Source organism: Lutjanus erythropterus, chromosome 8 (genome assembly GCF_056507025.1).
Source record: "Lutjanus erythropterus isolate fLutEry1 chromosome 8, fLutEry1.hap2, whole genome shotgun sequence".
Lineage (NCBI taxonomy): Eukaryota > Metazoa > Chordata > Actinopteri > Lutjaniformes > Lutjanidae > Lutjanus > Lutjanus erythropterus.
The window spans coordinates 36,653,427-36,677,278 of NC_139324.1; the positions used below are offsets into that span (position 1 = coordinate 36,653,427).

The window sequence follows — 23,852 nt, forward strand, 5'->3', positions numbered from 1 at the left end:
AGTTCACGCAAATCAACACATTTAAGAATGTATATTAAACATTACAGACAACACAGATGGAAAACATAAGACGTATATTAAAGAATAACAATATTTAAATGTAAAATCTTACACTGGTGACTGTGTCCCAGCAAAAAACTACAAATCCCATATACATGACATCCTAGCAACATGATTTTCTAAAGTGGTTCTTTATTTGCTTTTTATTATTTTGTTTAGTTAATAACAGCAGTAAAGAATTCCATGTTTTCATTGCTTTATATACTACTGTGCACTAAAGGAAATTAGTGTTCGTTTCAGGGAGTGAAAACTGTCTGTTGCCTTTCTGATGGCACATGTGTGTGACTCTAAAGTGAGTTTTAATTTACTGTACTGATACTGATTGAAAGCTGAATTTAAGTGAATAGGAACCAGATCTGATCAAAAATCATCGATTCTCAGTCATTTTGAGTCAGAATAGATGGATAAAGACTGTGTACATGACTCTCTACTCTGTTGTAAGAAAAACAACAAACAGTCAGTCAACAGCTCTCCACGTGCCACTCCAGTTTGAAATATGACAAAAGCCATGCCGCTCTCACTTCCTCTTTTCTTCAAGAGCCAATGCCTGGCACGAATTAAATTCAAAAACTGCCGCTCTTTTATTTTGGCGGCACCTGCAAATAACACTGTGTGCTTTCTGCAAAAACCGCATCTTCCTGCCTGTCTGCCCACACCCATATAGTACATACAGTGAACAGTTTGTGCCGTGTGAACCTCCACCCTATCACTGACGATGTGAGAATATCAGATAATGCCCTCTGACGTCTGTCAAAATTAAAAGATAACCACAGATGTGTTATGTAAGTCTGACCTGGGTCATATTTTAGGGACTGTTTGTTTTGAAAAACATGCCACATCACTGACAGTTACTGTTTTTATTAGACAAATGTTAAAATCAATTACTTTTAGTGACTTTTGTCAGCGGTCAAGTGGCCCGAAGCTGTCATGGAAATATTCTTGTTGTCAACAAACAAAGCTATTACTGTCAGCTGGCCGTTTAGAGTTCAGCTGAAGCATCTACTGAGCAGGTTACAGGCTGTATATCATCATCAGGTAATGGTCATTATGTGCTGTGGGGCAGTAAAAACCTCATTTTACATTTTAAAATTGTCTTTGTCCACTTTTAGCTGCCAGTGAGGGTGGAGCAAATGTCTTCACGGTGTCTTACTTTAAAACCAGCGCCTACCTGGCCCAGTCCCCCCAGCTCTACAAGCAGATGTGCATTTGCGCTGACTTTGACAAGGTCTTCTGCGTGGGTCCAGGTGAGTTTGCCTCCCATCTGTCCCCTCGCACATTTTCATTCACTTTGGGGGAAAACTGCGAAACGAGCGGCGGGAGTGTCGTGAAAACCGTAGACCCCATTAACGGAAATGACAGTTTTAAAATGGCTCCAAATGCATTTAGATTGTTAAAGTTTAACAGACCTCCCTCTGTTGCTTTCACTGTGTTCAGAGCTGCTGCAGAGCTTAGTGTGTTAGTGACACAGTGGGACTTGTAAAAGACTTTATGGTGCTGTACTGAGTTTAAGAGAAACTGCAGCTCTTTGGGTAAGCAAACACTGCCACCATCTGATTGAATGCATACAGTAGATAAAAACAACAACAGCAAAACATACAAAACTTAACTACTTACATCTGATTTTAAGGTGATGCTCCACCAAGATAAAATAAAACATTCAGGAGCAGCTTGCACGTTCAGTATTCCACTGACCGTACCGAGGTCTTTGTTTGCTTCTCTGTAGCTCCACCAGAGAAATCAAAGGGCTTAAGGTCATCACTGCTTCTAAAGCAACAAAGTACTCACTGCTGTTGCCTTAGTTACAGTCGTGCCAATTCAGCAAGTAAGGAGAATCAACTCTCCTCAAAATCCCAGTGGTCAGGAGTACTGTGATAAAATGTTGCCCCCTCGGCTACGGTGCCACCGTCTGAAATCAGCTGAAGACGTCCACCAGGGAACAAACAGATGTAAACCCGAGGCTGGTGTTAAGCACAGAGGAGCAGATGTCATGTTGGCGTTGTTTTCTTGGTTGTTTCAGTAAATGTGTGCAGGGGTCAGATACATAAAGCTGTGTAGTTCCTACACTAAAGCTCTGCGTGCATACAAAAGCAGAAATATGCACATACGGATTTATAAAGACATACATATGCATGGTTGTCTTTTATAAATCTTAATCATTGTGAAGTTCTGTGCATGTGCACGTGCCTGATTTCCACTTCATACAACCTTATGTGGACGTGGGCGCACTTTTAATCAACTGTTTGAATGCATGTGTAAAGACTGCTCCACCTGTCTGAAGACCTGTTAATTAAAAGAACAGAAAGAAAGAAGATGCTTTGTTTCACAACTGAGGCTCAGAGCAGGCATCTTTATGTGGATCTATAATGCACTCCTCTGGTTAATTGTATGTACTGCAAGCTGGGGCTTCAGACACCTGCTTACAAGGTGCATGGACAAGAGGAAAGGGGCTAAAAAAAGACAACACTCATGCAGCACTTGTAGTACACTGAACAACGTCATTTGCAGACCAGTGCATTTTAGCTCTGGCCTTCATCAGGATCAACATGAAACTCACTTAATCCAACACTTAAATAGAGTGTAGTACATGTAATGTCATTAATTCATCGTGCAAACCATATTGTGTTATCAGTGGATTTGTAGAGATTAAGTATATAGCACTCAAATCAGGCAGAGTTTACAAAGTGCTTGACAATAACAGGATACAAATCAAGCTAAAGCATAAAGTGACGGCACCTACAGTATTTAACTCTGCAATAAGATTAGCACAATTGGTCTTCTCCCTCTAAAACAGGCCTATTCACTTGGTGGCCCGTGAGCCAAATCCAGCATCTGTAAAGACCTCAATGCGGCCCTTTGATCACTTATGAAAATAAGATAAGCCATATGTTTTTTTTTATCCCCTGAAGGGGAAATTCAATTTGACGCAGCAGTACAAAAGTAGCAGTGTAAATGGAGTGCAGTAAAGAAATGAATAACAATGAAATCCGAAAGATAAAATATAAATACTGTATACCAGCAATTCTCAAAGTGCGGGCCGTGAAAGTGCTACTGGTGGGCTGTATGAGGTCTTACAAATAAACAAATAAAATATTTTTCAGTGTTGAAATTTTAAAATAACTCTCAGATATTTATAATTAACTGTTTTGCTGTGGTCCATTGGATTCCAAAATGTATCTTATATCTTGTTGATTAGATGTTTTGGTGGTCCACAAAAGTTTTTTAGTTTTTAATTGTGTTTTAGTTGTGAAATGTGTTTTTTTTTTTAACTGTGGCATTCTTAAGTTTGGTAATGGCTGCTCTATACAATAACTGGGGATGTGCTATGTGCAGATACATGTTAAAGTCATAAAGATGGTGTATATGCATGTGCAAAACGTCTTTGATATACACATATAAAAACTTCAATTTCTTCAAATGAGAGAGCCTCATAAGTCTGCTGTTTGGTTTGTTGTATTTGCAAAAACACTTATTGTATTAAAATGTTTTGTCTCGGGTGGTTCAAGCAGAGGGAACTTTGGAGATTTAGACTCAATTAAAAATATGTCAAATGCAACATTGCTTTTCTTAAAACAACGAGCCATTTCTTATCTAGGATTACAAAGTTGCATTGTTTTTTTTTTCCTGTACTTTCATACATAATCTTTTCCGATTGTGACAGCTAGTAAATTGGAGGAAAAAATAAACATGGTGCATTGTTTTACACGTTTAAATTCCTAGCTTCATTTTTTTCAAATCCAGCCCTTCTAAAGAAGTGATTTAATAGACCTGTTATAAGGCTTTTCTGCTGATGAAATATTGATGCACAATCTTATATATGAACACATTTCAAGGTTGAATTTAGTTTGTGCTTCTGGTTTGTGTCGTGGTCACTTTTCCTCTTCTTCCATTGACTTTGTTTAGACATTGATAGTTAATCTGCGTCGTCTCAGTTTTCAGGGCGGAGGACTCCAACACCCACCGTCACTTGACTGAGTTTGTGGGTCTGGATATTGAGATGGCCTTCAACTACCATTACCACGAAGTCATCGACTCCATCACCGACACCATGGTGCAGATCTTCAAGGGTCTGAGAGACAAGTAAGATTAGGATTCATACCATGACGGTTTTGACTTGTTGTACATGCTATCCTCAAACTTTCTGTGAGCGACAGTTGCACCAAAAATTGCCTCAACTGACATGCCATAGAAGCTCAAGTTTTGTTGTCCTGCTCAGCACAGGAAGTAGAATTTTGACAGGATCGTTTTCCTGGCATAGAAATCCATCAGAGGGCCAAAAGTCATAATATTTTATTTCTTAGAAAAACTATTTCAGCTGTTGAATCCAAATTAAGTGTTGTCAGTCGCTGCTGGTGAAAATGTGTGATTTCCACTCACTCTGTCAACAAGAAAATGTTATGATGTGACTTTGTTGCCTCCTAGTGGTGTGAAACAGAGCAGCATGTCTAGAGAGCAGTGAAAGCAGAGTGAATGGATCGAAAAAAGCAGTAGTTGTAGCTCTTTTCATGCGTGGAACCCACAGAGCTGTAAGTTTCCAGGTTCAGCAGTAGTATTTTTTTTGCTTTGATATGCCTGCTGAACAATGTGGAACAAATGCATTGACAAAAAGCAAGAAGAGCCTCTTTAGCTTCTATACAGGCTGCCTAAATGATGTATTTTAAAATTTAATATGCAGTTTAGTATCAGTTTGTCCTTGATTGCTGACCTCAAGATGTACTGGGGTGAAGCCTGCCCCCTTGTGGTAGTTTAAGGTTGTAAAAGCCCCAATTTCATCATGAATTATACACATATGACACAGAAATCTGCTCCCTGTTTTCCACAGCGCTGAAGCCACTAAAGTAAACCAAAGAGGTGTCACAGTTGAGTTTTAACCTTTTTTTTTTTTCTTGTGCTCACATCCTTGTATTGTTGGGTTTTTGTCCTGTTAGCAGTTAGTGTGAATGAAAAATGGAAATTAAGGGAGATTTGGCTGATGCACTAATGGGAGGTTATTGCTGGAACATTTATCAAGAAAAGAAGAAGGGGTTTTACAACGGAGGAAAGAAGAGTTTCATTAAAAAAACCCTTTCATTAGTGGATTAACTAAATGTTGGGAGGCATTGTTCCAGAGATCAGGGTCAGATTAAGTTTCCTGCCAAACTAGCTGCAGTTAGCAGCCTCTCTCATTCTGTAAATGTCACTCTCAGTTGGTTAGTTTCAGCGTGTGGTCGTTGTTCCTCTTTCTCAGGGCTGTTTGACTGTTTGGCTTTTGTTCTCATGACTTTCCAGACTGTTGTCCCCTGACGTAATTAGTTTTGCATGTTCGTTTGACTGGTGAACCAGCGCTTCAGACAGAAATAACTTTGTCTCTGTGGAGCTCTGTCAGTTGTCTTATGTTACTTCTACAATAGTTACTGTTGGATTTCTTTTAGAAAATCTTAACTGATGCTTTTTAACATTCAGCCCAGTGTCACCTCCTTTGTAATAGTAATTCTAGTTGTGATTTAAGCCCCAATCCCAGTGCCTCTGCAAAAGCCCTGAACCCTCACAGACTTACCTGACGTCTCCTGGTAGTGCTTTAATGTGGTATAAATAGAAATGGGACAGCACTTTGCGACTTAACGTTACCTTGAGGATTCGTGACCTTTTACTTTTCCTTTCCTTTTCCTGCTTCTCTAACAAGGCACTTTATATACTGACTGCCTGATTTAGTTTCATCTTCTAGACTCTTATATTTCAGAGTGGACAAGATCATCAAACAATCGATTTATCAATTTCGGTTGTGCCAAAACTTCAATTCACAACACTTTCATGTAAACTTCTTCTTTTGTAGTTGTTCTTTCCTTGTTTGTTTACCATTATTATTTTTAATTAACAAAAGGATAGTATAAAAACACTCAGCAGCACATTCAAATCAAATTTAAATGGCACATATGCAAATAAAGAACAATATGAAAATATGTAAATAAGACTATTACATTAAAATAAAAACACAGGGGTACTCTTTTGCACAAATACAAATATTTCCAGTCAGAGATTTCAGGTCCTTCAGGGATTTATTTGGGATTCTCTTTCTGTTTGTGAATAAAAAAAACTTTGCATTTAAAATAATTAAATGAATCAGATATTTAAGCATGTTTGAAACTTGTTTTTTAAATGTTCTCGGGTTCCCCCGGTTACCTTTTGTTTACTATAATAATGCTATGAACTGTCGGTCGGGCAGAGTCTGCAGAAAGTGTGCATAAATGGCTCAAAAAGAAGGAAAAAAGAAAACTGACAAAACACTGATGACAAAATTTTAGATTTTTATTGAAAGATGAATATAAACCAACCCTTTTAGAAACTATTGTTTTTTGCCTCTTTAGATCAGGTCTTTTGACATTCATTTGAAACTTTATTTGAAATTCGGGTACTAACTGTAAGAAACTTCTACAGTATGAAAATATTCTCCTTCAGAGTTACTGACCACTGTGGGCTGTGACATTTGTCAGCTAACAAAGGCATCTGTGCGGCATTTGTCGCTGTGTAGGTAGGAATTCTGAAACCTGTTTTAATGCTTGTGTGTGTGTTTGCATCAGCTTCCAGACAGAGATCCAGACGGTGAACAAGCAGTTCCCCAGCGAGCCTTTCAAATTCCTGGAGCCCACTCTGAGGCTGGAGTACACCGAGGGCGTGGCCATGCTGCGCGAGGCCGGCGTGGAGATGGGTGACGAGGACGACCTCAGGTCAGAATACATCACACACCCTGCGTTTCACATCCCACTCATTTTGTCAGATGATTTCGTTTGATGAAAGCAGAAATAAAGTTTTCACTTAAGTTTGAAGAGAGGAAGTGAAACAGCAGACCAGTAACAGTCATGCTGTCAGGTGAAAGTCATTCGCATGATCAGTGTTCATCTATTTAACTGTTTACAGCACGGTTTAGAAATGCATAGAAACTGTTTTTCTTATCATGCTTTTGGCAATAAAATGGCAAAAAGAATGAAAAGAATTGCTAATATTCACTTGCAGGAAAGTTGCAGGTTAATAATGTGACATAATAAGATACATTTATCAGTGTTTAAGTTGATGCCTTTTTGTTTTTTCTGTAGTACCCCCAATGAAAAGCTGCTTGGCCGTCTCGTCAAGGAGAAGGTATGTAAAACTGTGTTTCATTATTCCTTCATTCAACCTGTATTTAATCTCCAGGAATCGGTGAAGGAACGTCCTCATTTACAAAGATAATGAATTGAATGTCAAGAGTGAAAACAGGATAATTGCACGATGGGACACTGACTGCTGAAAACTGTCGTCAGGTTAGGAAAAAAGTCACACTGGTGGTATTAAAAAGTATTTTTAAAAAGCTATTACACGATGGGCTGCAGCACTTATCAGCTGTCGGCCTTCATCAGAGTTCTCCAGAAACAGGCTTCTTATGGGTGCAAGAAATCCTCTAAAACACTCGAGTTTTAACGTGAAGTTTTTGAGGTTTGAAAAGTGCTTAAAAAAGAGCTTGAAACTGCTTGAAAATGTCATTGCATGACTTTTGTAATAAATTACTTTGACTGAATTGTTTTCTCTTTAGATAGAGAAGTTAAAACGACTTTATTGAATTTGAAGTTATTTGTCTAGCACTCGTGAGTGATGGTTTTACATTGGCTTACAGGTGACACATTTTGAAACATTACACTTTGTTGTGTTTTTCTTTAATTTGTTACCCTTTATTTGAACGCTGTAATGAAACATAATTTTGGTTGTTTGTAGCACAGTAACATCTGATTTAATGTGATAAAGAAATTAAATATGCCCTAATCATTTTGAGCATATATACAGTACCAGTCAAAAGTTTGGACACACGTCTCTTTAAGTTTTTTTTCTTTATTTTTTGTAAAATATGGTTCAGATTATACCAACAGTGTGCAAAGTTGTCATCAAAGCAAAGGGCGGCTACTGCCTAAAATATCAAAGAGTAAAAAACCTTTGCACATTTGTAGGTTGACAGGCGTGAAGGAGACCATGGGTGGAAAATAAAAAGCAAAAAGACTCTCGCTGTCTTATGCATTTTGCTTTTGAGAACAATGTTGTCAAATCTTTGATTGCACTTACGCAAGACAGTGTGCGAGAGTCTTTTATATTTTAGATTCTTAAAAAGGAGAAACATTTTTGCCTTGTTTTCACATGCTTTACTAATTAATACATAATTTTGTATAATACACAATTCAATATAATTCCATATTTCATAGTTTTGATGCCCCCAGTGTTAACCTGAAATATAGAAACATAAAGAAAAAACATTGAATGAGAAGATGTGTCCAAACTTTTGAATGGTAATGTAAATCAAGCGTGTATAAATGTTATTTATCACAGCTGTAAGGTGCTGGAAAAGCTTGAAAAAGCACCTTGAAAATGCTTTAAAGAATGAATTGGATTGAATTGAATTTGACTCTGAAGAAGGTGTAGGAACCCTGCAAACACCAAGGTGATCTAATCATCTCGTTACAACACCTGTGAGCATTTCCAGACTTTTCCACCTGGTGTTTCTGGAGGTTGAGTTGAGCACCACAGGCCTCCTGCACATGACAAAAACATCTGAGCGGAGTTGGCAAAGGCAGAACCGGCAGAAACATCATTAAAACATACCATGTTGTATCGAGGAAGATGTAGCTACAGTGCAGGACATGACTGTGACCTACAACCATAACAGAAATGTCAAGGAGTTCATTGTGTGATCCTGTTGTTACATTATATAAAGTAAAGATCCATCCACAGGTGTGTGGTGCGTCCACTAAACAACTATTGACTGTTTGCATCAACTCTTCTTCTTTTCTCAGTATGACACTGACTTCTATGTGCTGGATAAGTATCCACTGGCTGTTAGACCCTTCTACACGATGCCTGATCCAAACAACCCCGTAAGTCACTTCTCACGCACACACACAGTGTACAGGACATATACACAGTTATTGGCTGAGAAATGCGCAGGGACAAATGTTATGTAAATTTTTGCAAATGAGTTTTGTGATTGACCCGTGGTTAACTTGCATTTAGGCCAGAGAGCCAAAGATAAGAGCCAAAGACTCTTCAGCCGTCTGGATATTCTGGCTGATAAACACCACAGTGGAGTTTGTTGCACATGTAAAGCTCCCTGTATACTGTAGTTTCTTGAAAAATCTTTAAGCAGGGTCACAGAAAAGCCACCACACTGTTAATTTATAGATTTTTTTAGTTAAAGGGATAGTTCAGATTATACTTGAAGCGGGGTTGTATGAGGTATTACATAGTCAGTGTATTAGCTACAGTAGACGCTGGTTGACACGCCTCCAGCTTGGAGAAGCTAAGAGGAGCACCAGCATGGAAACTAAGCAGTGAACAGCTGTGGACGGAGTCAGCAGCAAAATGTGTTTTAGCCACTCCAAAAAAAGACCCATCTAAAAAACAACTTTTATCAGTTTAAGTCTACGCTATATTTGGAATATTTTCACCACTTTATCTTGGCATCAGACAGAGAAACTACTTTTATATTAACCAAATATCCCTCTCTCTCTCTCAACCAAAGTCCACTGGCAAAATCAGTAATTTTACTTTGAGGAACACAGGAGCTGCTGGTGTACAGCTGCCTCAGTCTCTCAGTTTGTTCGTGTTATGGGATTTTGGTGAATCCAGAACTAACCTTTTAAAACACTGCACAGTGACACAAACAAAATGAAAATATTCTAAATATAGCTAAACCTAAACTGATTCCCTTTTAGATGGGCCTGTTTGTAAGTAGAAAAAATACTTTTTGCTGCTGATTCTGATCCTATTTCAAATAATCCAAACTATCCCTTTAAATAAATCATCTGTATTAAGAAATAAAATCACCATGTTTCACTTCTAGTATCAGTCTGTCAACCAGTTTAGGTGAACAGGTTCAGATCAGCTGTTGAGTGCTTTCACCGTGTTTTCTGCTGTTTCTTGAGATGTTCAGTCCCGTGTTGATCCGGACTGCTGCACTGTCAACACGCAGTTGAAAGTTTTAACTTTCCAGTTCTTTGTGTTTCTGTCTTAAGGTTTTGTCTGTTGGATTTTTGACCTCACAAGAAACCTTTTTTTGTCGTTGTTTTTATCCAGAAATACTCCAACTCATACGACATGTTCATGAGGGGAGAGGAGATCCTGTCCGGAGCTCAGAGAATCCACGACGCTCAGCTGCTGACCGATCGGGCCGTCCATCACCAGATTGGTAAGAGGAGAGAGAGCGGAGATGCCTCTGTTTAAAGGGACAATAAGTGATTTACATATGATTTCTGTCTCCCTCTGTTGGGGAGCAGGTTGAACTACAACACAGAGGAAATTGGATTGATGGTTTGTAAATGTTGGTGTGTTTTCTTCCACTACTGAAGCTTTCTTCCTTTTTTATGATACTACAGATCTGGAGAAGATCAAAGCATACATCGACTCCTTCCGGTATGGAGCTCCCCCACACGGCGGTGGAGGCATTGGTAAGGAGTGTCTGATTTTGTGGTGACTCAAAGATGATCTGTTTTAAAGAAGTAATATACCATATACAGAAGCTGTGTTAACTGAATATTTTCTGTCACTGACTGAATTTTATGAACAGTGACAGAAAAATAGAGGCTTTAGGTTGCAGCCAGGGAGACATCACCTTCAGCCATATAAAAGATGGATGAATTTTTAGCCAAATAATCCCAAACTCACTACAGGGATGTCATATATTTCAAGTAAAATAAATCAAAAAGAGAGAGGGAGAAGATCAAATGAACTATATTCAGTGATCTGGAGGGAAAGCGGGCCTGCCACACCTGACTGCCTGGGCATGGAGCAAGAGGAGAGGAAGAGACCCTGCCGCTGTTGGCAGGAGAGCCATGGACTCCATTACTCTGAGCAGCATGCAAAGGAATGAATTACAGTATAATATATTGAATGCCTAATGGTCTGAATAAGTCTCTAAATTTGTCCCTAGTTGCTTTTTAGGAATAAAGGCACTAAGAGTGTCTGAAAAGTCACCAAATTGTTGGCGACACTGAGCCCAATAATTATCATGTGGTTGATAAACAAGGTGAACAAATACGATGAAGAATGAAGGACAAGCAAGTGGCTAAACTGCTTTTTATCAGCCAGCAGCAGAGCTTTGTGTTGTCAGCAGAACTCCACTGCTGACATGAAAAGTGGCCACTACCCTCGTTACACTAAATAAGTGCAATAAAACTTTGTGACTAAAACCCCAGTACTTTTATCACTGCACCTGTTCAACGAGCATAAACATGCAGAGCGCAGTGTTTTACTCTGATTGTCTGACGTCTCTCATCCCTTACGTTTACAGCGCAAGCCGGGTATGTCGTCTAACTGTTTAGCTTAGCGTGCAACGAACCTTAAAATTTGGCAAAATCTTGTAAAGTTTGCTGCTGGCTGAGACAAAGCAGCCCCTCATCTCTCTGCCAGCAGTAACTGCAGGCAGTCAATCACATCGACAGCAGAGGAAGGAGGACAGGAGACAGGATTACACCGACTGGTGTCTGTGTCCTCCATTCTTCACACTTCACTCTGTATTTTGATGTTATTGACATTTTAGATTTGTTTCTAGTCAGATATTGAGTGTCTTGTCCTGAATTTATAAAGCAATATGTAACTAAAAATCAATTAATTAGATATGAAAAAGAACCTATAAGAGGCAGCAGAATCCAAAATATGAGTGGGTTATTTCAGGCAATATGAATGTGAGTATTTACTAAAGTCAGGTACTTGGTAAATAATTGTATTTTAAGGTTAAAAATCCATACTGACTTTCCACTATCTGGTTCATACTTTTGCCAGTATGGTCGTGAGGTTGGCTTTAAATTTCATTCTAAGTGGTATTAAAAGGGTCTTAAAACATATTAAATTTAACTTGGAGCACCCTGGAGGTACCGTGCATTAAATAGGCCATGTGTCATTATCATAAAAACATTAAATGCCAGGTAAAAATAGATTATGACAGAGTATTTTTCAACCCTGTCCGTCTAAACGTTTTAACACAGCCTCTGACTGTATGTGAATATGGCCCTCGGTGACTCGTAGGTTTTTTTTAACGGCTTGATTAAAAGATTTGTTGAGTGACTTGAAATGTCGCCCCTCCGCCACTAGGTCTGGAGAGAGTCTGCATGCTGTACCTGGGGCTCCACAACGTGCGTCAGACCTCCATGTTCCCACGTGACCCTAAGCGCCTGACGCCTTGAACCTCCCGCCACACGGACGGACCCAGTCACCAGTGGACTCGCACAAAGATTTTGGTGATGGGGAAACAATACTAATCCACAATGGGAAAGAAAGGGAGAGGGTATAGGAGCTAGTGCCACCCTGTGACTCTAACGTGCCACTACGATTAACCATTAAGACAACAGAATGAAGCGGTTGCAGCAGTAAGATGTACTTTATTGATTGGTGTACATACTGTAGTTGTCTTACCACAACAAATAACAGATGCATCACAGAAAAGGACGAGTTGGCCCGACGTTTATGGAAGCTGCTGTAAGGCTGCACACACTTAATCCGTGTTTTAATCAACAAGCCAGTGTTTGTCTCAGTTCTTTTCTATGGAGATGTTATGAAACTACCTTATTACAGACTTGAGTCCATCCTAATACCAGCATAGACTAAGGACTAATGATCACAGTCCCTAACTGTAACTCCAGGTGTTTTGTATGTAATTAGAAGACTAAAGACAAACAATAAAAAAAAAGTTCTAAAACCATCAATAACCTGGTCTTTGCTTGTGTGTACTGCTTCTGAATTCATGAATGACACGTTTTATGCAAGTTATAGTCCTCAGACTAACGGATTGTTCAAACTTTTCCATTTTATGTCCCTCCCAGTAGAGACTCTGTGTCCTCTCTCATGGCTACATGAAGCATTGCATGATCAACTGCAATAAAACTTGCTTAAACAAAAAGGAGAGAGCAAAAAAATTATAATACACAGGAGGCAACTTTAGTTTCTCTCCTCATTCACAGTTGGGTAGGTGACTTAATTCACTGCCCTGCTTTATACAGTGCAAGAATATGTCAAAGTGCTGAAGTGTTACTGTTGTAAAAAATAAACATATATATAGTTAAATGACAATTTAGGATGTTTACTTAAAAGCTGTCAGTGTTGGAATTACTAAGTGACACACATGTACACATAGCATTTTGTTTAAAGCTACTACAAGGAGTTTTTAACTGGTTATATGACCTGCATAAATTAACTAGAGCAACAAAGACGAGATTGACTACTTCTATATAGTTATTCTCGATGGCTGACCCCGGGTCAGTCTCTGTGACGTCAGGCAAAGTTACAGTGAGTAGTAAGTTAGCCAGTTGAAAGGAAGCACGAGGAGATTTTTATTTAGATAATTTTATTTTTGACATTATACTTGTGGTTATTTGTGGTTATTGTGGTGGAAACATTACCACTTTTGTCCACATGGGGCTCCAAAATCAACAATATGCAAGTTCCTTGTAGCAGCTTTAATGAAACGCAAACAATATTTCCTTTAAGTCCTAGAAGTAGACGACAAGGTGTGCTCTGACCATGTTCTTATTCTGTAGCCGCTCCGCTGACTTGGAGGATGAAGAGGAAGATGTGAACAATGTCAATGTAGAGAGAGAGCGCTCCGTAGATGTACTCCTCTGGGCTGATGGCCAACTCCCGGTTTCCGATAAGAAGCTGGGTGTTGTATACTAAAAACTAACACAGAAAAAGAGAAGAAAGCACAGCGTTCAGTGAGAAAGAAGGAACATGGGTTTGCCTGCCTCTGCTGTCTTTGTTCAGTGCAGGATGGAGGTAAAAAGCATCACAGTTTGCAAAGTTGTTTTTTTCCTGTTAACCCCAAATATACTGTAGTCACAAGTATAATGTGGGTTAGCACTAAACATAAAGTTAAGCTGAGGGTATTTGGCCATACACCAAAGTATTAGATAAATTAAAATTTGACCCGATGAGGGTGCTAGAGGAAAAGTCAGACAAACACAAATATATTACAAATCATCTTGAGGGAAACATGAATGTGTGAACCGAATTTCATGGAAACGCATTCAATAGTTAATGAGACCTTCCATTCGAAACAAACAAAAAAGTGAACCTCTCCTCTTCTCCTAAGGCTCAAAAAAAGTCAAGGCACCAACAAGGTCATTAAAGCCCCTTTCAAACATGCACTGCAACTCTGCCCTTACAGAGCCACTACCAGGAGGAGCCAGCACTCGAGTCCAAAGTCCGGGTGAGCAGCATGTGTGAGCAGAGCAGCTCAGTGTCTCCAGGATTCGCAGCAAGTGGGTGGGCGCGTTGAAGTGCGTTGCTGCTTCAAACTCTTTTCTGTCTCACATTTTGATGATTTTTTTTTCATCATCTGTGATCTTGAAACATCAGATTTCCTCACAGGCAGAGACAGTAAAAGCTTATGTCCCACTCATAGCTCAAGAAGTGTCTCTCCTGATGGACAGGCCTTCACTTCCATTACAGTGACTTAATTTTGTGACTGTTTGTATTGATATTAATGCAAAAACAGTCATCATAACAGATGAGTGCTCTCACTCCTCCTGCACACTCTGCAGACACCACCCCTTGCCTAAAAGTATTTCCAACATGTGAGATCATGTGTGGCGCAGACAGTGTCCTGCTGTGTGCCACAAATGTGAAAGGGCAAATTCAGACGGTGTTCCAACCTGAATCTCAGGACGTTGCTCGGAGTGGATATGTGAAATGCATGTCTGTGCAAAATGTGCCAATCTATCAGCTGGATGTTCAGATGTTTTACAGGAAAAGTGAAAGTAGTGATCTACTGGTGGTGCTTGAGGAAAAGTCAGAGGATCATCAGTGTCAGCTAGGATTCATCGTCTGGGAAAATGTCTGCACCAAATTTTATGGAAATCCATCCTATAATTGTTGGGATATTCCAATCCTGGAGCTGAGAGACAGAGCAAGTATGACTAAAGATACGACCATCTAATGAGAAAATTGCCATGAAATTTACTAATCATGTTCAAAATCCCCAGAGAATGAACAATATCCGTGATGGACACTTCATGGTCTTTCCCTTTGTACCGCTCTCAGACCAAAACATCAATTTACTTCAAAAGATATCGCATAAATTGATCCTGAGCGATCCTATGTTGATTTTGCTGATCTTATGACCTTCCCTCTTGCATCGCAGTGGGAGAATAATTATGCGCATGTCACGTAGGTGGAAGGCTATCAGAAACAGTTTCAAAGAAAAAGGGCAACACCTGCACATTTGATCCATGCCACAAAACAGACAACAGTTTTGATCTCACTTGGATTTTCATCAGGACAGAATAGATTCTGTTACTGGCATAAAAAGGCCTTAAACAGCCTTGCACCTCAGTACAGTAAAGACATGCTAATTACACACAAACCAGCAGGAAATCTCTTCTTCTTCTTGTCTTTTAAGCATTCCTTGTACAAAACTTAATGCAGGGGAGGCGGCCTTTTGTTTCTATGCCCCAAATAGATGGAAGACCCTCCCTCAGGACCTAAGAGAGGCTCCTACACCAAGCACTTTCAAAACCAGGTTAAAAGACCTTACTTTTCACAACAGCCTATGGCTAAGTTCCTCATGCGTGTGTGTTTATGTGTGTTTTGTTTATCTTGTGGGCGTGCATGTGCATATCTTTGACATGTCTACATGTCTACATGTGTGCACGTTTGGTATATTTTGCACTGACTTTTGTGTAGCTGCACACTTGTTGATGTGCATGTTTATCTTGCATTTGCTTCGATTGTTACGTGTATTGTTGCTTAATGTAAAGCACAGTGTGTCGCCCTGTGTATGAAATGTGCTACATAAATAAAGTTTGAGTTGAGTTTAAGTTCTGTCACACAGCTTGTCAGTCCAGAGCCACATTATGTATAAAAAGTGGGATTGAAATATTGTCTATTAATCTTTTGTGGCATGGAGTAAAAGTGCACCAACATCAAGACAAACCTGATGGACCCAAGGTTCTAGAGACAGCAAATCGTCAGCATGTTATTAAGTCTAGTGAACAGTTGTGTAAACCAAGGTGAAAAGACCATTACGCCTCTTATTATTTAACAACAACCTTGTAATACCAAGCTCAAACGCTCCCCTTAAATTCATGTGAGTGCAGACTCACCAGAGTGTAAACGATGGCTCCGATTGCAGCGTAGAGCATATGCAGCCAAGGGACCTGTTGAGTGACATAAGAAAGGCCTCTGAATGTGAAATCAGCCACACAGATACGCCCTACCGAGCTGCTACTCCTCACACTGAGAAACACGAGTAGAGAGAGAATAAATTAAAGAATTTGACCGAGGAGGCCTCACATATTGGAAGGAGAGGACGATGGCTGTAACAATCCCGATGATCATGAGCAAAATGGCGGCAATACAGAGAAATCCCCCGCAGGAGGTGAAGTCCACCTGTGATGAGAAACAAGTCATTAACCGGATGAAAGTGAAGTTAGAGTGCTTGAAGGCACATGAAAGAGCAGTGGAGATAATTTGAAAGAGGATCAGAATTAGATTTAAAAAAAATATAAAATAAAAAAGTGGGGAGGATGTGTCATGTAGCAGACAAAAAATGTAACAGATTCATCTCGGGTTGCATCAGATGGAGAAGTTGAATTCACATCTTATCCCGAAATGTCATAAATATTTAAAAGAACTCAGTGCCCCATTGTAATGTGAGACAAAGGCGTTCTTTTACACTGACAACAAAGACATCCTCTGACAAGCCACGGGCTACTGAGCTACAGAGAGACGCAGTTTACATCTCCATCTACCTTGGTTTGGAAGCAGAAGATTGTGACAGCTATACAAACTACTGCTGTTATTCCAATGGCAAGGAACACTGCTTTGGTTTCATAATAGCTGCAAAAGACACACACAGTGACACGGGATTTAATACATCATTATCAAAATGTGCTTGTGTATTGTGGTGTACTGCCTGAATAAGTGCCGAAAACAAACCTTGAAATTGTTCCACACATGTAAGACAAGGCGAGAGTCTGCAAGATAAGACAAGAGAACAACTTGACAGACATGACAGAGTGGATTTCAAAGTTTTTCAGGTTTTTATTTTGCACGGTTTAAAAAATATACACAAAAAATATGACAAATTAATAATATATAGTGGAGGGAGAGGCAAAAAACTCAGAGGGCTTATTTGAAGCTCCTAAATAGATAAGGAGAAGATTTCACAAAGTTATTAAGAAGACAAACTACAGAAAAAATTCAAATAATGTGATGGCGAACTAATAAAACAGACAACAATGATAATAATATCCATTTAAGAGCAGAAAATGTGAGCATGTGATCTATGTGTGACCGTGCAGGAGTGTATTTATAAAAGGGATATTAGCTTTTATTATACGGCTTTGTTAAAAACTTGATTCTGATTGGTCAATTACAGCATTCTAAGGTCAGTTATTTCTGCGTGGCAGGCTGTCACTATGAGGAACAGACCGTTGCTATAGCAGCAGCTGTGATAAAAAAAATAATTTTTAAATCAACATGATCATTTCACCTGCTAACTATACATTATCCCATTTATTACATGGTTACTTTAAAAAAATATATTTGGCAACATTTATGTGACACAAAATATTAAATTTACAATGTTTTTAATGACTTTATTTCACAGTAGTTTGCTGCTCAGTGCACATTGCCCTGCTTGTTACATGGTTATGTACCAAGAAAAATATATCATTTCACATAAAACATTAATTTTTTAATTATTTTAATGATTTAACAATAATTTTATTGATCCTCCAGGGTCTATGATCAGAACTGTGTCCATAGGAACGGTCTGTTCTTCATAGCAACAGTCTGCTATACAGAAATAACAAACTTTAGAACGCTGTTGTTATATCTTCAAAACTTTGCAACTCACATCAAAAGAATCTAGACGGATAAATGGCACCACAGGCCAGGGGAAAAATATGTATTTTTGATTTTGGGGTGAACTGTCCCTTTAAACTAAGTCTTGAACTGCTCAGGAATTTTCCCTTCTCTTTAAAGTGTTTTGCAAATAAAAGCATATATTTGAGAAATATTAATGTCATAAATAGTAAGGATCTGGAGTCTGAAATAAAGGGGCAGATAAAATGTGTCTGATTGGGTTTCAGTCCAAACAAAACATTTCAGGAGAACCAAAATTTTGTGGAGAGAAAAAAAAAAGGAAAAGTTCTCGCCCAAATTAGATTACAATATGAAAAATAGGGACAAAGAAGACCATAATTATAAGGAGTTATTTTTTAAGAGAAAAATGTCCATATTCTCTGATTCTTGCTTCTCAAATGTGAATATTTCTTTCTTCAGCACTCAGTAAACTAAATATCTTTGGGTTGAGGACGTCACGTTCGGAAACACTGATCAACTTTTTCCTTCTTACTGGCTGTTTTGTTTTACTTCTCCAGTCTTCCACTCAGTTATTATTCCACTCACAATATGTTTTTCATGTTGCCATATGGGTCTGCTGCATAAATACTGGCTTCACACCCATATTCTCAACAAACAGTACTTACAAATACTCCCAGCAGCACAAAGTTCCATGGGAAACGCCTCCTAAACACAAATGTGTGATGAATATTTTAAAATGTATGCAAACAGAAGCATCATTACTGGTTATGAATATTTAAATGAGACATAACATTAGCTGTAGTAAAACAATTTTCTCACTTAGTCGCACAGGTCGGGGCCGTGCTTACCTCGGCTCTTTGCAGCAGATGAGTATGCAGTAAACCACAAAATAAACCACACTGTGGAGAGATAATTAACTATATCATTATAATTGGCTATAATTGTTATTGTATAAACATAGCTGTTAGTCTTATCGCATGCTTTAGAACAATAGTAATGATAATATTGTTGATTCTAGGGAATTACTTTTCATATGTTCTTTTTATATATTTAAAGGAATAGTTCAGATTATTTGAAGATACTTATCAATGGTCAGTGTATTACCTACAATAGATGCCAACTGACATGACCCAGTTTGGGGAAGCAGAGAGGATATCAGCATGGAAGCTCAGCAATGAACTGCTGTGGACGGAGTCAGCAACAAAAGGTATTTTACTCCCATAAAAGTCCAATTAAAAGTACATGTTATATTTAGAATATTTTCACTGCTTTACTTTAACATCAGACTGACTTTTCTGGTGGGAAACCTCTGTTGTATGAGCTAAATATCACTTTCTTCAAACCAACCAAACTCCATAGGCAAAGTAAGTAATTTTACCTCACAGAGCTTGGGAGTTGCTGGTCTACTGTTTCCTCGATCTGTTAGTTTGTTTGTGTTATTGTTTGACTTCTGTGTTTTAAAGGGTCAGTTCAGTTTCACCAAAGTCACACAACGACACAAACAAACAAACCGATCAAAGGGAGCAGTAGATTTGCAACTATTATGCTATGCATGGTAAAATTACTGATTTTTCCTATGGGGTTTGGTTAGTTTGGAGAGACTGATATTTTAGCTAATATAATGACATGCCATCAGACAGGAAACTGCCCTTACATTAGCCAAGTAGCGCTCTCTCCAAACCAACCAAACTCCATTGGAAAAGTCACACAATAACACAAACTAACTAACAGATTGAGGCAGCAGTAGACCAGCAACTCTTGTGTTCTGCAAGGTAAAATGACTCATTTTGCCTGTGGAGTTTGGTTGGTGTGGAGAGCATGATATTTGGCTTACAGAATGGCAGTTTTATATCAGAGGAGGCTGCCTGACAGCAAAGTGAAGAAAATATTGCACACTTTAATTGATACCGATTTTTTTGACCTTTTCTCCATGACCTTTCTGAGCTGGTGCCCCTCTCTGTTTCTCCAAACTGAGGGTGTGCCTACTATCTAGTGTAGGTAAGAACCACCTCATACAACGACACATCAAGTAATCCAAACAATTGGAGGATCAATAAATTTTAATTGCACTGACAGTATGTTTTTTTTGCTTTGTTAATAGTGTAACTCACAAAGATGCCCAGTAGATGCCAGGGTATCTGATGACAAACAGCCTCACTGGGTCACTGTGAAAGCAGAGACATAAGGGATCACCCAGACTCTTCCTCACCCTCCATCAGATACATGAAGCACTGAGATGCAAAACTAGACTTAGACGAACACTTACACAAATGTAAAGACAGCAACAACTGAAAAGGTGACGGCGAGCTGTGCGGCTAAAATTAAGTAAACCTGCCCACAAATGCAAAACACACAAGAAAACATTTACAGCGGCTGTAAGGATGATATTATCAGGATTGTCAACACAAAAACACAGTAAAAGCCTCCTTACCTTTCTAATAAAAGCATGCCGAATAGACGTGCTTTCCCACTGGGTGCTCAGAAAATCCTCCATGTCTCCTGCAGAGTTAGGAAAATCAAATACTTATTATACTAAGTACAACGAAGGATATGATAATCTGAAGTCCTGTATCATTTCCTCAGAACCTGGGTTGGCTGTGAACACTCCAGCAGACAGAGTCGGTATTGTGGTGGGCACCCCGGATGGAGAGAAGCCAGGGGCTGCCCACATCCCAGCCTGCGGGTAGACACCGTCCTGGCCCCAGTAGCCAGGCAGGCCGGGGCACATGCCAGGACTGGGGCTGTAAGATGGAGGTGGTGGAAGAGGGGAGCCATGCTGTGGCTGCTGAGGGTAGTTTCCATACTTAGGAGGATGCAGCGCGTCCTCATAGGGTGGAGGATTATCCAGTTTGGACGTCATGCTCTTGCCGGACCACCTTGAGGAGAAGATAACTGGCGATCAGCTACATTAGAGGTTGTATGACATGTTGACAAGTCTGAGTGAAATGGATGCATTTTGGATTTTGGTCATCGTTATATTGTGATATGGCATAAGTGTTGTCTTTAGCTGGTTTTAAAGGCTGGATTACAGTAAAGTGATGTAACTTTCTTAACTATCTGCTCTATTATTGAGTCATTATACCCACATAATTGATAATTATTTATCAAAATAATCTCACTGTGATAATAATTTATCAAAACACGAAGAGTCATCCCTACAATACTGCGGCAATATTGAAGTAATTGGCCAAAAATATTGTGATATTTTGTCCTTTTCACATAGCAATGCATCATAATTTGTAAGACCATCATACCATAAACATTTATATCATTTTATTTTAGAGAAAATGTTTGTATCAACATATATATCATACTGTAAGCCTAAAAATACTGAGATATTATTTAGTCATATCACTCTGCCCTATTGACAAGAGAATATAACACATAAATAAAAGGCAAATGTACACATATTAACCTCCAACTATGCCTGGTCATTATATATTTTTTTTTATTAAATTTTATTAAAAAACAAAACAAAACAAAAAAAACAGTTTAACATACTGTGACAGACAAAACAAGAGCAGGACACCCAGGAGACAATAAACAACAGAAAGACAAAACAGTCAAGCCAAAAAAGAAAGACAAAGTTAAACTAAAACTGAGGTAAAATTTAAATTATAAATCTAGTACAAAATATTATTAACTACAACGTGGTTATTATATTATCGTGGAAAACCTCTTACGCAGTTAAAACCACCTTATTATAAAGTTAACATTTCAAAACTCTACATTTATTATATGCTGGAAATGGGTATTTCCGTGTAGTTGTAACAAATATAAAATGACCTCGTTATACTAGAAAAGGCAAAGAGAACTGAACGCTCTTTAACGTCTAATGTAAAGAAATACTTCCAACAAAAACAAAACAAAGAAAGAAAGAAAAAACGAAATGTTATTTACCTGTTGGCTTCAGTCTGAGATGGGAGCTGTGCGCCCTTCAGTCCTTTCGCTCCTTGGGGGTTTGCGGACTCGCACCACAGGAGGATGTCATCTCTGTAACAGGATACGTTCACTGAAACTCACACTGTTACTGTCTCAGAGAGCCAGGAGACTCCTGTTGCTCAGGCTCCTGTCCAATATTATATATATATATATATATATAATACTAAAAGACTGTTGGTTGTATCTGTGTCCTCCAAACATTTCATTAGATGTAACATTACTGGATTTATTTTTAAGCTGTTGTTCTGATGTTTTCCATAGGTCTATTATTTTTCTCCTCTAATTTGACCCAAATGTTATTAATTGGACTACTACAGCCTACTGCCTCATTCTGAGATTTAGTCTTATGTTAAATGTCCCAACAGGAACTTATTTTATTTAGAAATCGTTTAGAACTCGACCGAAACGAGGCTCGATTCCATATTAGCGCCATATAAAATTAATTAATTGGGGTGGAATTAATTTGGCCTGCTGCCATAAAAACGGTGAATATTGAGCTAGAGCCAACATTATAACTCTTCAGTAAGAATGTTTTCCGGTAGAATTATAGCCATAAAAACACAATTTAAAAATCTGTAATTAGGCATTTTTCTTTATTTTTTATTTTAACTGTTTCTTTTCTTAATCTTTTCGTAAACTTTATTAATAAATATTCATATGAGGAAACGTTCCAGGCATGTATTCCAGCCAATACTGCAGTCAAGCCAGCCTCCACTTCGAAAAACACGGTCAATCTATTTTTTTTTTTTTTTTTTTTTAAACAAACTTTAACACGGTCAATCTAGTACCCTCTTGTTTTGTGGTGCGCATATATACAAGGTATTACGGTAAGGGAGCATCGATGACTGATTAAAAAAAAATAGTACCCTTCCTTTAGGCGCGATCTCACATCTATTCCGTCATAGTCAGTCAGTCATTGTGTCTATGAATCAATAAAGAAATAATTTACACTTAAAACTTAATGGATATAATGTGATTTTGTGTGTGCGCGCGTCTGTGTGTCAATAAACGATTTTAATATTCATTTATATATAAAAACATATATATTTTTAATGCAACAGAAACATGCTGGAATGTCCGCATGTTATTCGTTCGGACTTCCGTCTTAGAACGTAATGACGTCACCACTTGGAAGAGGCGCTGGCGCAAGTGGCGTTAGATATGACGTCACCATACTTCAAAGCCGCGGGTGCAGTCACGCATCATTTGATAGCTTCACGCTTGACGTCATCGAAGTGTGCGTGGCACATGTGTAACAGGCTTCTGGAGCTATTACTTAAACAAAAGGATTTTGAGGACTTCGAACAATAGGTAAGATTCTTTATTAGTCATACAGTGGGAAAATTTGCAAGTATGTCTCAAGATAATTTCAACATCACTCAGTGTAGTTCATGTGATTTAGATGAGTCACATCTACAAAGAATTAATGAGCTGGAAACAAGCTGTATAAACAATCAGATGGACAACTCTGAACCCCAGTCTCAGGTAAGTGTGCATCAGTTGGAGTTAGAAGATTTGAGGGTCAGGGAGACCCGCCTTACAGAGGAAATCAGACAGCAAGAGTTGCTACAGTCAGAGAGAGGGGCCCTTGAGTCTGAGTTAAAAGATGTGAGGCGTGAGAAAATTAAACAGCAGGAGTCACTACAGTCAGAGACGGATGCACTTGAGCCTGAGTTAAAATATGTGAATGCTGAGAAAATCAGACAGCAGGAGTTGCTACAGTCAGAGATCGATGCACTTGAGTCTGAGTTAAAAGATGTGAGGGGTGAGAAAATTAAACAGCAGGAGGTGCTACAATCAGAGATAAATATGCTTGAAGCGGAGGGTCAAGATTATTTTGACAGCACACCCCGTAGTTCACCGCATTCAACTGAGTTATATCTACAAAGAATTCATGAACTGGAAATGAGCTGCATAATCTATCAGAAGGAAATCTCTGAACTCCAATCTCAGGTAAGTGTGCATCAGTTGGAGTTAGAACATTTTATGGCCAGGGAGACCCGCCTTTCAGAGAAAATGCTATATTACAAGGATGAGCTTAT

The 23,852-nt window shown here is 38.8% G+C and overlaps 2 protein-coding genes across 2 annotated transcripts in view; one reads left to right on the plus strand and one right to left on the minus strand.

Annotated features, from left to right (window-relative positions):
• Positions 1–12,752, plus strand: part of dars1 (aspartyl-tRNA synthetase 1) — a 45,519-nt gene extending 32,767 nt beyond the window's left edge. The window contains exons 11-18 of the mRNA XM_084725423.1: positions 1,170–1,304; positions 3,990–4,137; positions 6,615–6,761; positions 7,128–7,170; positions 8,847–8,927; positions 10,126–10,237; positions 10,425–10,496; positions 12,139–12,752. Of these exons, the coding sequence (XP_084581549.1) occupies positions 1,170–1,304; positions 3,990–4,137; positions 6,615–6,761; positions 7,128–7,170; positions 8,847–8,927; positions 10,126–10,237; positions 10,425–10,496; positions 12,139–12,230 (830 nt within the window). The 3' untranslated portion in view covers positions 12,231–12,752. The remainder of the gene's footprint in view (positions 1–1,169; positions 1,305–3,989; positions 4,138–6,614; positions 6,762–7,127; positions 7,171–8,846; positions 8,928–10,125; positions 10,238–10,424; positions 10,497–12,138) is intronic.
• A 408-nt stretch (positions 12,753–13,160) lies between these two features.
• LOC146323178 (protein lifeguard 3) lies at positions 13,161–21,829 on the minus strand. The gene is made up of 12 exons (XM_084724128.1): positions 21,769–21,829; positions 20,455–20,744; positions 20,300–20,367; positions 20,135–20,199; positions 19,980–20,033; positions 18,717–18,767; positions 18,534–18,573; positions 16,978–17,015; positions 16,791–16,878; positions 16,333–16,428; positions 16,143–16,196; positions 13,161–13,719 (listed from the first exon to the last, which is right to left on the minus strand). The coding sequence occupies exons 2-12, from the start codon at positions 20,726–20,728 to the stop codon at positions 13,570–13,572; spliced, it is 978 nt and encodes a 325-aa protein (XP_084580254.1). The 5' UTR covers positions 20,729–20,744; positions 21,769–21,829; the 3' UTR covers positions 13,161–13,569.
• Positions 21,830–23,852: the final 2,023 nt, after the last annotated feature.